This window comes from Musa acuminata, chromosome BXJ3-8 (genome assembly GCF_036884655.1).
Source record: "Musa acuminata AAA Group cultivar baxijiao chromosome BXJ3-8, Cavendish_Baxijiao_AAA, whole genome shotgun sequence".
Classification (NCBI taxonomy): domain Eukaryota; kingdom Viridiplantae; phylum Streptophyta; class Magnoliopsida; order Zingiberales; family Musaceae; genus Musa; species Musa acuminata.
In genome coordinates this window covers 17,601,318-17,613,614 of record NC_088356.1, presented here as the reverse complement: position 1 = coordinate 17,613,614, position 12,297 = coordinate 17,601,318, and the positions used below count along the sequence as shown (strand labels likewise).

Sequence of the window (12,297 nt, the reverse complement as noted above, 5' to 3'; positions counted from 1 at the left end):
TTTTTTCAGTGGCCAAAACTTAATCAATTCCTATGGCAACCTGTCGGAGATGAAATCAAAAACTAAGCTTATCTTCCTACCATCTTAATAAATCAAAATTTAACTTACCAACTAGACCAGCCAAAAAAACAACATCGACAAGAACTGCAACTCGTCCCAATCCACTTCTAAAAAGGAGATGCCAAGCCATCTCCAAATTGCATCATTAGTGAATATTCGCTTTCAATTTAAATCACATGCAAAGAGGCTCTAAAGAGGATTTCAAAATTCTCTTCCATTTAGGTATTCCGCTTTTTGCCCTTCAAGATGTAGTTGGAATATGACAAATAGGGACCTTGACATCCCTTAATTTCTGTAATTTCTCTTGCACCATATGTTACCACTTCAAGATCCATAAAACGAAGACTCATAACACCAACTGAATCACTCTAGACAAACAAAACTTGCGAGTTTCACATGCCTACAAGAGGTCATAAATCAAAGCATGAAACGCCATAGAAAGAGTTTACTATTGATTATTAATACAAATACAATTGTCAATGATGAAAAGAAAAAAGTGAGATTGAATGTCACCTACCCCAAGAGAAGTGAACGAAAATTTGCCATGAGCTTTTCTTGGAGGATGTTGAGTCCTCTTCTACCTAAAAGAACAAAATCAGACGCAGATGATGATTAAAAAACGAGGAGACAGATGCCAAGTGCTCCATGTGCTCGATTCATTAATGGTTACAGTTGCGGGAGGATAAAAATTATCGAGCAATATGAAATAGCAACTAAGATTCTAGTAGAGACATGATTATCAAATGTCAAACACTCAGTACTTGTGAGATCCATACGATATATAGCAAACAACAGGATTGAAGGCGTTACAAAATTACAAGGGGAATCCTACAGGGTATTCGAACAGGGAAACCAAATCTAACTTGTGAAATCGACGAAGCCAATAGGTAGTATGAGCAAAATCAAACGAAATCGGTAACAGTACCATTAAAGATTGGAGCACAAACGAACCCTAGATTCATGAAGGCCAATAGGAACACAAAGTTTAGAAACGAGGATAGAACTCGATGAGAAACATGGGAACAAATTTGCAAGAAGCTGGAGGGTGGAGAGGGAACAAAGACTCAGAACAACCTTTTTTGGAATTGCAAGGAGAGAAAAGGCTAAGGCGGCGGGGCAGCGGATGGAGCGGCCGGCTCCGCGTGGGGAGGAACCCTGGCGACGGATGAGAGATCGGTGGCGGGGTAGATCAAGTGCGGAGGATAGGATCGCCGCGGCGGAGGAAATCGAGCGGAAAGAAGGAACGTTGACCGGTAATTGTCTCGTGGGCACCTCGTCGCGAGTGCAAACGCAACGGAGGGGGTTGGGGGGGAGTTTGAGAAGAGGCGTCGAGTGGGGTTTGCAAATGCTCACTAATTCGTTTCCTTCAAGACGAAAAGAATTATCAGATTTCATGAACAACAATAAAAAGTTTACTTATAAGTGATTCAACAAAATATAAAACTTTTTTTTTAGTACAAACTAAATAAATTTATTTTATGTAAATAAAACTATTCTCGATGTCGAGTGGGAGAACGACTGCAGCAGCCCAACTCGAATCGGATTACCTAACGTGCTTTCCGATAAGGCATGTTTTGCCCTCATGACACATCATAGCTGATGTCACATGTCATGTCAGAACTCGTACCCCCAAGACTATTCGACATGCTTGGTCTCGACAATCTCGGGACGGTAACATCCCGCACATCGAGCCAGAATCCGTACTGATATCGTGATGTGTCCATCACGCTAATCCACGTACAACCGACCCTCTCACGACAGTATAAAAACCTCTATCCCGGCCTCCAAAAAAGGGGAGAGACTATGGACTTGCTCATCGAAGGGGCCATGGTCGGGTACCACCCGACGGAGGCCATTTTGTAGAAGGGCTACCACTCATCGACTGTAAGGGACTCGACACGGGAGCGCGACTCGCCCGGAACCAAGGAGTCGCCAATCAGTCCCGACCCCGACCAACGCCAACCAGCACTCCTTCCCGAGAGCTCGGGTACCTCATCCTCTGAATCATCCTACAAAAAGCTCCCAACATCAGCCCGTGGACCTAGTCGTGCTGACTCCCCAATCACGACACATTTGTTCACTAAGATTTTGGCGTTAGAAGGAGGGTCATGTCACAGGAGCATCCCGCGGGAGCTCTCCCCGAGGGAGAACCACCGGCCGGTCACCCTTCTATCAGGCCCGGAGATCAGCCCCTCCCCGTCCTTCGAGATGGGGGGGATCTCGGCCTCGACGCCGGATCGCTACTAGTGCCCGTTCAACGACCCGAGGTTATCACATCCCGGACTTACCACGGGACCCTCGGTCGTGTCACCCGAGGCGTTCCTCGGTTTGACCAAGCAAGTGCAAGCAATGACAGGGATGATGCAGATGCTCATCCCACTCATTCCTCGGAGCGTGCGGCTAGTAGCTCTCCCGACCGACCCAACCCGACAAAGACTGAGCAGGGAGTAGGTCGGGATGGGAGAAGTCCGAGACCAAACCACGGACCCGAGAGGTCCACCCGAGCAGAGCATACTCGCACCCTATCGAATCACACTGACCCACTCTGAGCCTGCCACCATATCGTTCGACTCGCCGGATGACTCATTCAGAATCCAACTGTCCTGGGTCAACCAATTCCTGGACGAGTTCCAACGCAAGTTCCAGAAGTTACGGAGCGAGTCGAACGAAGGCGACTTGGGTGACTCCCCTTTTACTCAGGAAATACAGGACAAGCCCGTACCCCTCAACTTCAGGCTGCCGGCATTGGAGACATATGATGGTGGCTTTGACCCCGCGGACCATGTCGCGGCGTTTCGGGCTTAGATGACCCTCTACGGCACCTCGGACGCCCTGATGTGTTGGGCGTTCCCGACCACCTTCAGAGGACCAGTACGAACATGGTTCAACCGACTGCGCCCACTCTCAGTCTCATCCTTCGACCAGCTCATAAGGGAGTTCGAGCAAAACTTCCTCACCAGTGTGTGACCCAAACCTTCCATCGCCACCCTGCTGGCATTATCTCAACACGAGGGCGAATCGCTCTCCCAATTCGTGGTGTGCTTTGCCGCGGAAATCCGAGGATTCCTGGACGCTCACCCTTCTGTAACCATGCAAGCATTCCTGAGGGGCTTGAGGCCCTCGAGGCTCTTTGGGTCACTCATCGAGAAGCCACATATGACCATCCCTGAGATGCTCCAGCGCGCCAATCAGTACATCGCTGCTGAAGCCCTAATGGCAAGAAGGCGCGAGGACAATAAGAGGCCGAGGATGGAGCAAGTCCGAGGAGCGGCTCCGGTGCCCCCATCGCAAGCTTGCAGGAGGCCCGATCGGCCCGAGTCAGAACCTAAGTTTGCCCAGTCAACACGCCACATGGTGCGATGGCACCGGTCATGACAAAGGGTCTCCCGCCGGTAGACCTAAGCCCGAGATCAACTACTCGACCAACGAGACCGGTCTCCTCTCGAGCCACACAGCTCGGTCCCCTGACCAGCGATTGGCCATTATCATCCTGGCATGATACCACCCCTCGAGGACCAGCCGCCACACCGGCACTACTTATGCCCGAGTCGCTCCATGTTGATCCTCGACTTGCGACTCGTCGGCCTAGCTCTGCACGAGTCGCTCCAGATTGATCCCCGACTTGCCACTCGTCGGCCCTGCTTCTGCCCGAGTCACTCTATGTCGATCCCCAACTTGCAACTCGCCGACCCAGCTTCTGCCCAAGTCGCTCCATGTCGATCCCTCACTTGCGACTCGCCGGCCTAGCTTCTGCCCGAGTCGCTCCATGTCGATCCCCGACTTGCGACTCGTCGGCCCTGCTTCTGCCCGAGTCGCTCCATGTTGGTCCCCGACTTGTGACTCATCGGCCCAACTCTTGCCCGAATCACTCTAGATCGATCCCTGACTTGCGACTTGTCGGCCTAGTTTCTGCCCGAGTCGCTCCGTGTCGATCCCCGACTTGTGACTCGCCGGCCTAGCTTCTGCCCGAGTCGCTCCATGTCGATCCCCGACTTGCGACTCGCCGGCCCAGCTTCTGCCCGAGTCGCTCCATGTCAATCCCCGACTTGCGACTCGTCGACCCAGCTCTTGCCCGAGTCGCTCCAGTTCGATCCCTGACTTGCGACTCGTCGGCCCAGCTTCTGCCCGAGTCGCTCTGTGTCGATCCCCGACTTGCGACTCGCCAGCCCTACTTTTGCCCAAGTCGCTCCAGATCGCCCCTGACTTGCGACTCGTCGGCCCAGCTTCTGCCCGAGTCGCTCCATGTCGATCCCCGACTTGCGACTCGTCGGCCCAGCTCTGCCCGAGTCGTTCCATGTAGATCCTCGACTTGCGACTCACCGGCCCTGCTTCTGCCCGAGTCACTCCATGTCAATCCTTGACTTACAACTCGCCGGCCCAGCTCTGCCCAAGTCGCTCCATGTCGATCCCCGACTTGCGACTTGCCGGCCCTGCTTCTGCCCGAGTCGCTCCATGTCGATCCCCGACTTATGACTCGCCGGCCCTGCTTCTGCCCGAGTCGCTCCATGTCGATCCCTGACTTACGACTCGTCGGCCCAGCTCTTGCCCGAGTCGCTCCATATCGATCCCTGACTTGCGACTCGTCGGCCCAGCTTCTGCCCGAGTCGCTCCGTGTTGATCCCCGACTTGCGACTCGACGGCCTAACTTCTGCCCGAGTCGCTCCATGTCGATCCCCGACTTGCGACTCACCGGCCCTACTTTTGCCCGAGTTGGTCCAGATCGCCCCCGACTTGTGACTCGCCGACACCAAGCCTGAGCACAGGATTAATCCCTTGGCCCACTGTTCCAATCCTGCCCGAGTCACTCCAGATCGCCCCCGACTTGCGATTCACCGACACCAGGCCTGACCCTGGGATTAATCCCTCGGCCCACAGTTCCAATCTTGCCCGGGTCGCTCTAGATCGCCCCCGACTTGTGACCCGTCAGCCCCAAAACCTAAGCCTGAGTATAATCACTCGGCTCGCAGGCCCAGCCTCCAAACCGAGTCGCTCTAGCTCGATCCTCGATTCGCGACTCACTAGTCCTTCGCCAAATCGCCATATCACGTCCCACGATTTACGACTCGTCAGTGCCAACTCCAAGCACGCCTCTCAGCCAGTCTAATGCCCGAGCCGCATCTCGGCCAATCCAACGCTCGAGTCATGCTTCGCGGCCAGTCGCCTCTCGGCCAGTCCAATGTGCGAGCCACATCTCGTCGGCCTAGTCCGTCGTCCAAGTCACTCCACGTCGATCTCCGGCTCGCAGCTCATCAAATCTCTAACTGAGTCGCTCCAGCTCACAACTCGGTGGTCGTAACTCCGAGCCGCGCCAAACCAGTTATCTGACCTACGACACTTTGGTCTCGCCTCGTCTAGCCCCGGCTACCCGATCAGCAGAGCCAATCCTTCCCGAGGCCCGAGGCACCGCCCCTCTAAATCGCCCCTCAACGAGCTGATCCAGATCCCATTCACAAGCAAACCGACGCAGTCACACCACTCCAACCCCAGCATGCCTCTCGGCCCTTCCAGGACCCCACGACGCGCCATGTCGGGGGGGAGAAGTGGTAAGCCATGTTTTACCCCCAGGACACGTCATAGCTGATGCCACACGCCATATCAGAACTCGTACCCCCAAGACTGTTCGACATGGCTGGTTCCGGCAATCCCGGGACAGCAACGCCCCACACACCGAGCTAGAATCCGTACTGATGTCGTGCTATGTCTACCACGCCAATCCACGTATGACTGACCCTCTCACGGTAGTATGAAGACCTCTATCCCGGCCTCTAAAAAAGGGGAGAGACTACGGACTTGCTCGTCGGAGGGGCCACGACCGAGTACCACCCGGCGGAGGCCATTTTGCAGGAGGGCTACTATTCATCGACTGTGAGGGACTCAGCAAGGGAGCGCAACTCGCCCGACACCAAGGAGTCGCTAATCAATCCTGACTCCGACCAACGCCAACCAGCACTCCTTCCCGAGAGCTCGGGTACCTCATCATCCGAATCAACCTGCAGAAAGCTCCTGACATCAGCTCGTGGACCTAGCCATGTTGACTCTCCAGCCACGACACATTTGTTCACTAACACTTTCGATGCCCAAAATGGATCCTAGTTGTGTTGGAGATCGATGTGATCTCTCAATGTGATACCTAAATTAAATTTAGGTTTGAGAATATGAAAGGTTAGACCTATGGTTGCTGGCCACCTGAGGAGATATTTCGTAATATTAAATAATTAACTTAATCTTTTTTTTCCACAGATGCTGATGTGACGATTGACGATTGATTGATTGTTGAAGGGTTCCTTTTTTTTTTTTTTCTTTAATCTTCTTCTTCTGTTAACTAAGGATAGCATTAAGGATAGCATTAACATCTCAACATTTGTGGGATATTAATATAATCTTTTAAATTCTAAAAATACCCTATTACATTATCTAAAATTATAAGATTATCAAAATGATTTAGTGAAAACCCAACATAATTTATATTTTCTATAAGGTGATATTTTATTTATGTATTTTTAAAAGTTATCTTATATCTATTTATATGATTATATTTTTTTTATCATATATTTGGGCCACATGAAATCTTTTATGAGATTACATATTTATTTATTTTATTTGCTTATTTACTTAAATAAAAATATGTATTTATTTTTGAATAAATATTAAAGATATTAGAAGGGCAAATTTATCACAAAATATTCAATAACTTTTGAAATATAATTTCACAAGAGAACACTTATATCAATGTATATTTAAGATGTAGTTTTTATATATTGTTTATTAAACACTTCAAAATTTTCATAATTACATATTTATTTAAATTTTTTTCTTCAACCGCATATTAAAAATGCAAATGTGTTCTCAAACGTGGGAGAGGAAGACTGAGATAGAGAATGTGCCACTCTTAGAATATTTTTCTTGAAAGCTTTTGTTTGTCAAGGTTATGAAAGGAAAGAGAGATGTGAGAGGCTTTAATTGGTTAAAAAGAAAAAAAGAAGAGGAAGAAAGATAAAAACGACTGCTGTTCTCAGGCACTTGTTCTTCTCCTTTTTGAAATTTTGCTCTTTGTTCTAGTATCACTTCCAAGCTTGTTGAACAAAATCTCGTGTTTATGTGTGTGGTCCACAAAAGAAGCATGTTCTCCTAAATCCTGATTCAGAAAACTAGCAAAGTAGAACGATGAGATCAATAGCTGTAAAGCTCCTGTGTTCCTATCACTAGAAAGAATGAATTTGCAGTTCAAGAAATCTCAGCTCCGGAAACACAAATGTTTATTTATTGTTTCAATATTAAACAGAAGCCAAGGTATTCGTTAACATTACAAACTGCAGATGCAAATTGACTATTACTTCTGCTCCTTGTTCCACATCCCTCTGATTCTTCTAAGGACATAGTTTTTCTTCTTCCTCGAGGATTCCTCACCAATGTCATCGGAGAGGCGTAAGCTCATCAACTTCCCTTCAGCAGATTTGCGCTCGGAATCCACAGCTCCGGAAAATTTCCCATTGTTGTCAGCCGTAAGCATCATAATGGCAGTTTCAGCTGCCTTCCTCCACTGTTCCGCTTGCACCTTGAGCTTCCTCAGTTCAGCTTCCATTTCAGACTTCACCGCTTGAACTGCCTCCAGCTCTTCAGCCACCCTTGTAGCCCTTCGGTTGTTCTTCTCAGCTTTGTCGGAAATGGATCCTAGCTTCATCAGTGCCTCCTCCTCCGCAGCCTTAGCCGACTTCATCTCGGCTATTGCTTCTTCACAAGCTTTATGGTTCTCTGTTTCAGTCCTCCTCAGCTCGGATTTTAGTTGCTCGTTCTCTTCAGATAGTCTCTGTAGATCTATCACCAAATTTGTTAGTTTAGACTTTAAATCCTTAGCATCAGCAATTGATTTTGTTAGCTTTAAACCAAGTTCGGATTCAATTTGATTTTCTCGTGCTTCCTCGCTGTCTGCAAGCAGCTTCTTGTTCATATCTGAGATTCTCTGTAGCTCCTCTTCCTTGTCAAACAGATTGGACTTGAGCACAGTAACCTCTGATTCAGTATCAATTAGTCGCAATTCTAGTTCAGATTCTCTTAGTCTGGAGTCAGTACTCATTTTCTCCATCATTTCACGAGTGCACTGGATCTTCACTGTTCTCTCGATCTGCTCTTGCTGATTCTTGATCCAAGCATCTTCTAGTGCTGACATCAACTGTTCCACTTCAGAGTCTAAAGAACCGAAGCAGATCTTTTTTGGATTGCCAAAACCAGCTAAGGCTTGGAGATGAGCAGTGAACCGCTCTTCCTGCAGTCTCTTCACAGTTTCTTCAAGTGACTTGACTCGTGATCTGGATTCTTTTAGTTCGGTAGCTACGATACTGAAGGATTCCATGAGTTTTGACCCATCAGTAAGGAGAGCTTCAATTGTACTCTGTGCAACTTCCAGTTGTTTCCTTGTCTCAGCAAGCGTGGATTTTGCTTCGGCTTCAGCTTTTTCACTACTTATGAGCTGAAGTTTTAGGTTTTCAATGGAGAATGACACCTCCGCGAGATCTCTTTTTGAAGACTGCATCTCTATGTGTTCAACTTCAGACTTCTTTGTAAGTGCAGCCTCGGATCGAAGGACCATCTCGAGCTGAAGCCTCAGCCTTCGTATCTCGTTCATGGCGGATGCCAGTGCTGCAGTATCAATGGAGTGCTGGTTCTGGATGGCTTCCAGCTCAGACTGCCATGCTCGATCACGTTCCTGAGAGATCTTTCTTAATTCTTGAATCCGTGACTCTTCTGCTGCTGATAGCTCCATCATCTGGCTTTTGGAATCTTCGAGCTTTAGAGCCACGACTAAAAGCTGTTTCTTGGCCTCCTCTGATTCCTGCTGGGCTCGTCTCTTCCATGACTCGGTACAATTCAGCTGATCCCTTGTCTTCTTCAGATCGTCCTGGAGCTGAGCGATCTGACATTCCAACTCGGTGACCCTGCCTGAGCCTCTCTTCTGGATCAGAAGTGAAGTAGGCTATCAATTGGTAATATCCACCTATTCTAGTATGGAGTCGAAAGATCACTTAAAAGAGGAAAGCATAGTTGCATTGAACTGGTTACTGAACTTCCTTACGCACTTAATAGTACCATCTAAGAATCACATAAACTGCTGAATTTACTGAGATGCAGAAGGCTTAGCTTATGAACACAGGCATGGCATAAACACAGAGTCTGTCAAAGATCAGTATGAGCACACTTGGGCTGAAATTGTTAGATTTTCTAATCTCAGATCATATAAAATAAAACTTCAGAAGAGAGTAGAGATGGAAGGAGAAACTAAAAGGCAGAAACTTTATTAGTTGGACAAAACAGCGACTAGGTATATATGACAGCAAAACCTCAAAGGAAATTATTCTGATCCTTCTCTAGATAAACTCAACTCTATCTTCTAATTAAATTTAAATTACATGTCCTAACAGGAATGAGAGGAAGCATGCAAGTATATTGCTAATATTCTAAACTTGAGGATTGTTCAGTCAACCAGATGCCCCACCCACTTCAAATTTCTTCATCTGTAATCCAATATTGATGCGCATGGATTTCTTTGTATGATATTTCAACCAAGATAACTAAATTCGAGATCTTTTTTTCTTTTCCTATATTCTCAGTCTTTTCTGAGAGAAACTATCTATCTGTGCCTTTTCACTTGTCAGACTTGAGCATAAAACAACCGCAGCATTACTTATCTTTCCTTTTTTCTTTAATTTTTTGAATTATTTTAAGCTAAGCTTGCCAAAATAGCATGGTTTTAACTAACTTTTAAGGCGGCCTACGATGTAATGTCTCTTCTTCTAAGAGAGCAGCTCTCGGTGATCAAGATTGTAGACATAGTATGGTGTCTTGCGTATCTCTACAATGTAATGGCTAGATTGAGTACCTCAGTCTCCATGGTTTTAGCTGTGCGGCATTCGATCTTGGGACTTCTATCAGCGAGAAGTTTGGATGAATTTGTAGAAGAAGTATTCAATTCCGATCCAGTCACCTTTGTGGGACATTTCGATTTAAGCGTCAGCATAGAATTCTTGCCTGGAACTTCTGATGATCCATTCCTGCTTGAAGTGAAAAAGTTCACAGACAAAAGAGGATAGCAACGAACATAGATTGCTATGATTTAAGTTCCAAATCAAATAGAAAAAAAATGACTGAACCACTCTATTCCTCGACTCATCTGACAGATCTCTAGCTGACCTTGAAGAGTTGGCATCACAAAAAGGAACTAGGTAAAATTTTCAGAGAACGTTTCTCACTCTGCATCCGAGAGATGTATTACTAGATAAACCAGTTGTTGGTTCAATTACCATAGACAGCTTGGTAATGATATATCATACAATGCGTGTCTTATTTTAGGACAAACCAATCCCTCAGCATGGCAACTTTGTTTGCAGGCCTTCCGGCTCAAATAAATGAACAGGAAAAAGAAGTTAAAACCAAAATCCAATAGCACCAGATGCAATGAAACGAAGCACAGGGAAGAAGCCTTCACTGACAGAGAGGGCCTACAGCTCGGAAGAAAGAAGACAAACATGAAGGAAGTCACAGAAAAATCAAACAAGATTAGAGGAAGCCATGAAATGGTAAACGAACAAGTGTCTAAAGTGGATTTTCCTAACACATGGGCCGTCACGGGAGCTGAAATGTTACCACGACAAGAATCCGAGTAGAATCAGAATCACATGGTTAGGATGTCAACTGCAGTGTGCCTTTTGGTTCCTCTTCGTTCTGATACAGTTTCTTGGATCCCCAGAAGACATAATTAATTGGATAAATCGCACACCAAGTCAGTGTTATACCTTGTTTTGGGTATCTGCATGTTGGTAACTCTCGGTTGTATGTTCTGACAGGCCTACCCTGCAAAGTCAGAAGAACACAGAGACATCATTGTGAGAGAATCATGTGCATGTGACCGTGTTAGTCTTCTTCTTCTTCTTCACTACATTTTTTTGCTAACCCCAAACGGGAGGGTTTAGAACAACAACGGAGAGGAACGACAGCTCCGGAAGTCCCTTTACACTTAATCAGGTACTCATTCTCGACGAGCACCAAACGTAGAAATCGAGGCAAGGATTCGAGCAGAACTGCTGCTTTTCCCTTTACCTCTGCTCCATTTTTCTCAGTGCAGATAGCAGCTGCTTGAAACAACGAGTCAAAAGGTGATCACTTGCAGAAGGAATCCAGTCTACACACTACTCGTCGAACGCCTTTAAAGATCTCTGACCCGAAACAACAACATTAAGAATGACAGGGAAGAAGAATAAAGCACTCATATTTACATTTTTTGTGTATACGATGTCGAAAGCTCCCCGAGTGGAACTCAAAGCGGAGGAGAAATGGTAGTGGGAAGGGGAAGTGACTGAAAGAGAAAGAGACTCACCGGGTTTTGATTGGTCAACTCGCCTCCTCCTTGCGGTTCCCAGGCAGGGCCTCTGCTACTGCTGTGTCTTTGTTCTCGCAGCAGCTCTTTGCGTTCCTGTCAAGCCAAGAGACGAACAATGAGAACGGGCTTAAAATATGAAACGTCGAATGTAGAACGTGCACATCCTATCCGACGGTCGGGAGCGATGTATAGTATTCTGTTGCATATTTTCTATCAAAAGGGCAACCGGAGTTAATGGAGTGACGAGGATGCCGTCGAGATGTGATCGAGTGGCATCTATTCTTTCATATCGTTTGTCTCTTCTTCACGTTATACTTGATACGAAGTAAAATAGGAAGACGATATATACTTGTTTCGGATTGTCGGAGTGATGATTCGACGGACCGCGCAAACGTTGAAGATAGGGTAATAGATTGATTCATCACGATCATAATAATATTAAGCAGCGATCGTCATTCATGTGCTTTGTATGTATGTTAATGGGATGGATGTCTTATCCTCCGATCGATCGTGTGTAGGTTCGTATTAGGTCACTTGGGGATAAGAAGTTCGAGCAGCTATGAGATCTGTGACCAAGTGGAGCATCATGCAATTGGCAGGGCCTTGTGACGCTGTTTTGTTTTATTTGGTCTCGGGGACACAACATGACAGTCTTATGACCCATTGCCTCACGTGAACCCAAACGCACAGGAATCCGAGAAATATTGGTTGGTTGATATTATTACTAGCGTTTATGTTTATAATGATGGTTGATATTATTTTTATATAATTTTTTTTAATTTTGTTAGATTTTATTATGTAAAATTTATATTATGTAATATTTTTTTTAAAAAAATTAAAATTAAACATAGCAGTTGACCCTCCCA

The 12,297-nt window shown here is 46.5% G+C and overlaps 2 protein-coding genes across 6 annotated transcripts in view; both read right to left on the bottom strand.

Moving 5' to 3' along the window:
* Positions 1-1,413, bottom strand: part of LOC135645622 (dihydrolipoyllysine-residue acetyltransferase component 1 of pyruvate dehydrogenase complex, mitochondrial-like) — a 34,321-nt gene extending 32,908 nt beyond the window's left edge. The window contains exons 1-2 of one of the 2 annotated variants that reach the window (XM_065164194.1): positions 1,135-1,413; positions 578-641 (exon numbers count right to left, since the gene is read on the bottom strand). In XM_065164194.1, the coding sequence (XP_065020266.1) occupies positions 578-606 (29 nt within the window). In that variant the 5' untranslated portion in view covers positions 607-641; positions 1,135-1,413. The remainder of the gene's footprint in view (positions 1-577; positions 642-1,134) is intronic. The other variant, XM_065164195.1, reaches the window with a different exon arrangement.
* Positions 1,414-7,303: 5,890 nt separating this feature from the next.
* LOC135645367 (interactor of constitutive active ROPs 3-like) lies at positions 7,304-11,581 on the bottom strand. Of its 4 annotated transcripts, none has more exons than XM_065163685.1 (4): positions 11,429-11,581; positions 10,848-10,905; positions 9,935-10,106; positions 7,304-9,007 (listed from the first exon to the last, which is right to left on the bottom strand). In XM_065163685.1, the coding sequence occupies exons 2-4, from the start codon at positions 10,865-10,867 to the stop codon at positions 7,391-7,393; spliced, it is 1,809 nt and encodes a 602-aa protein (XP_065019757.1). In that variant the 5' UTR covers positions 10,868-10,905; positions 11,429-11,581; the 3' UTR covers positions 7,304-7,390. The 4 variants fall into 4 exon arrangements, with proteins under 4 accessions (XP_065019757.1, XP_065019755.1, XP_065019758.1 ...); XM_065163683.1 differs by having other exon boundaries at positions 7,304-9,010; positions 11,429-11,580; XM_065163686.1 differs by lacking the exon at positions 10,848-10,905 and having other exon boundaries at positions 7,304-9,010; positions 11,429-11,555.
* Between the last annotated feature and the right edge of the window lie 716 nt (positions 11,582-12,297).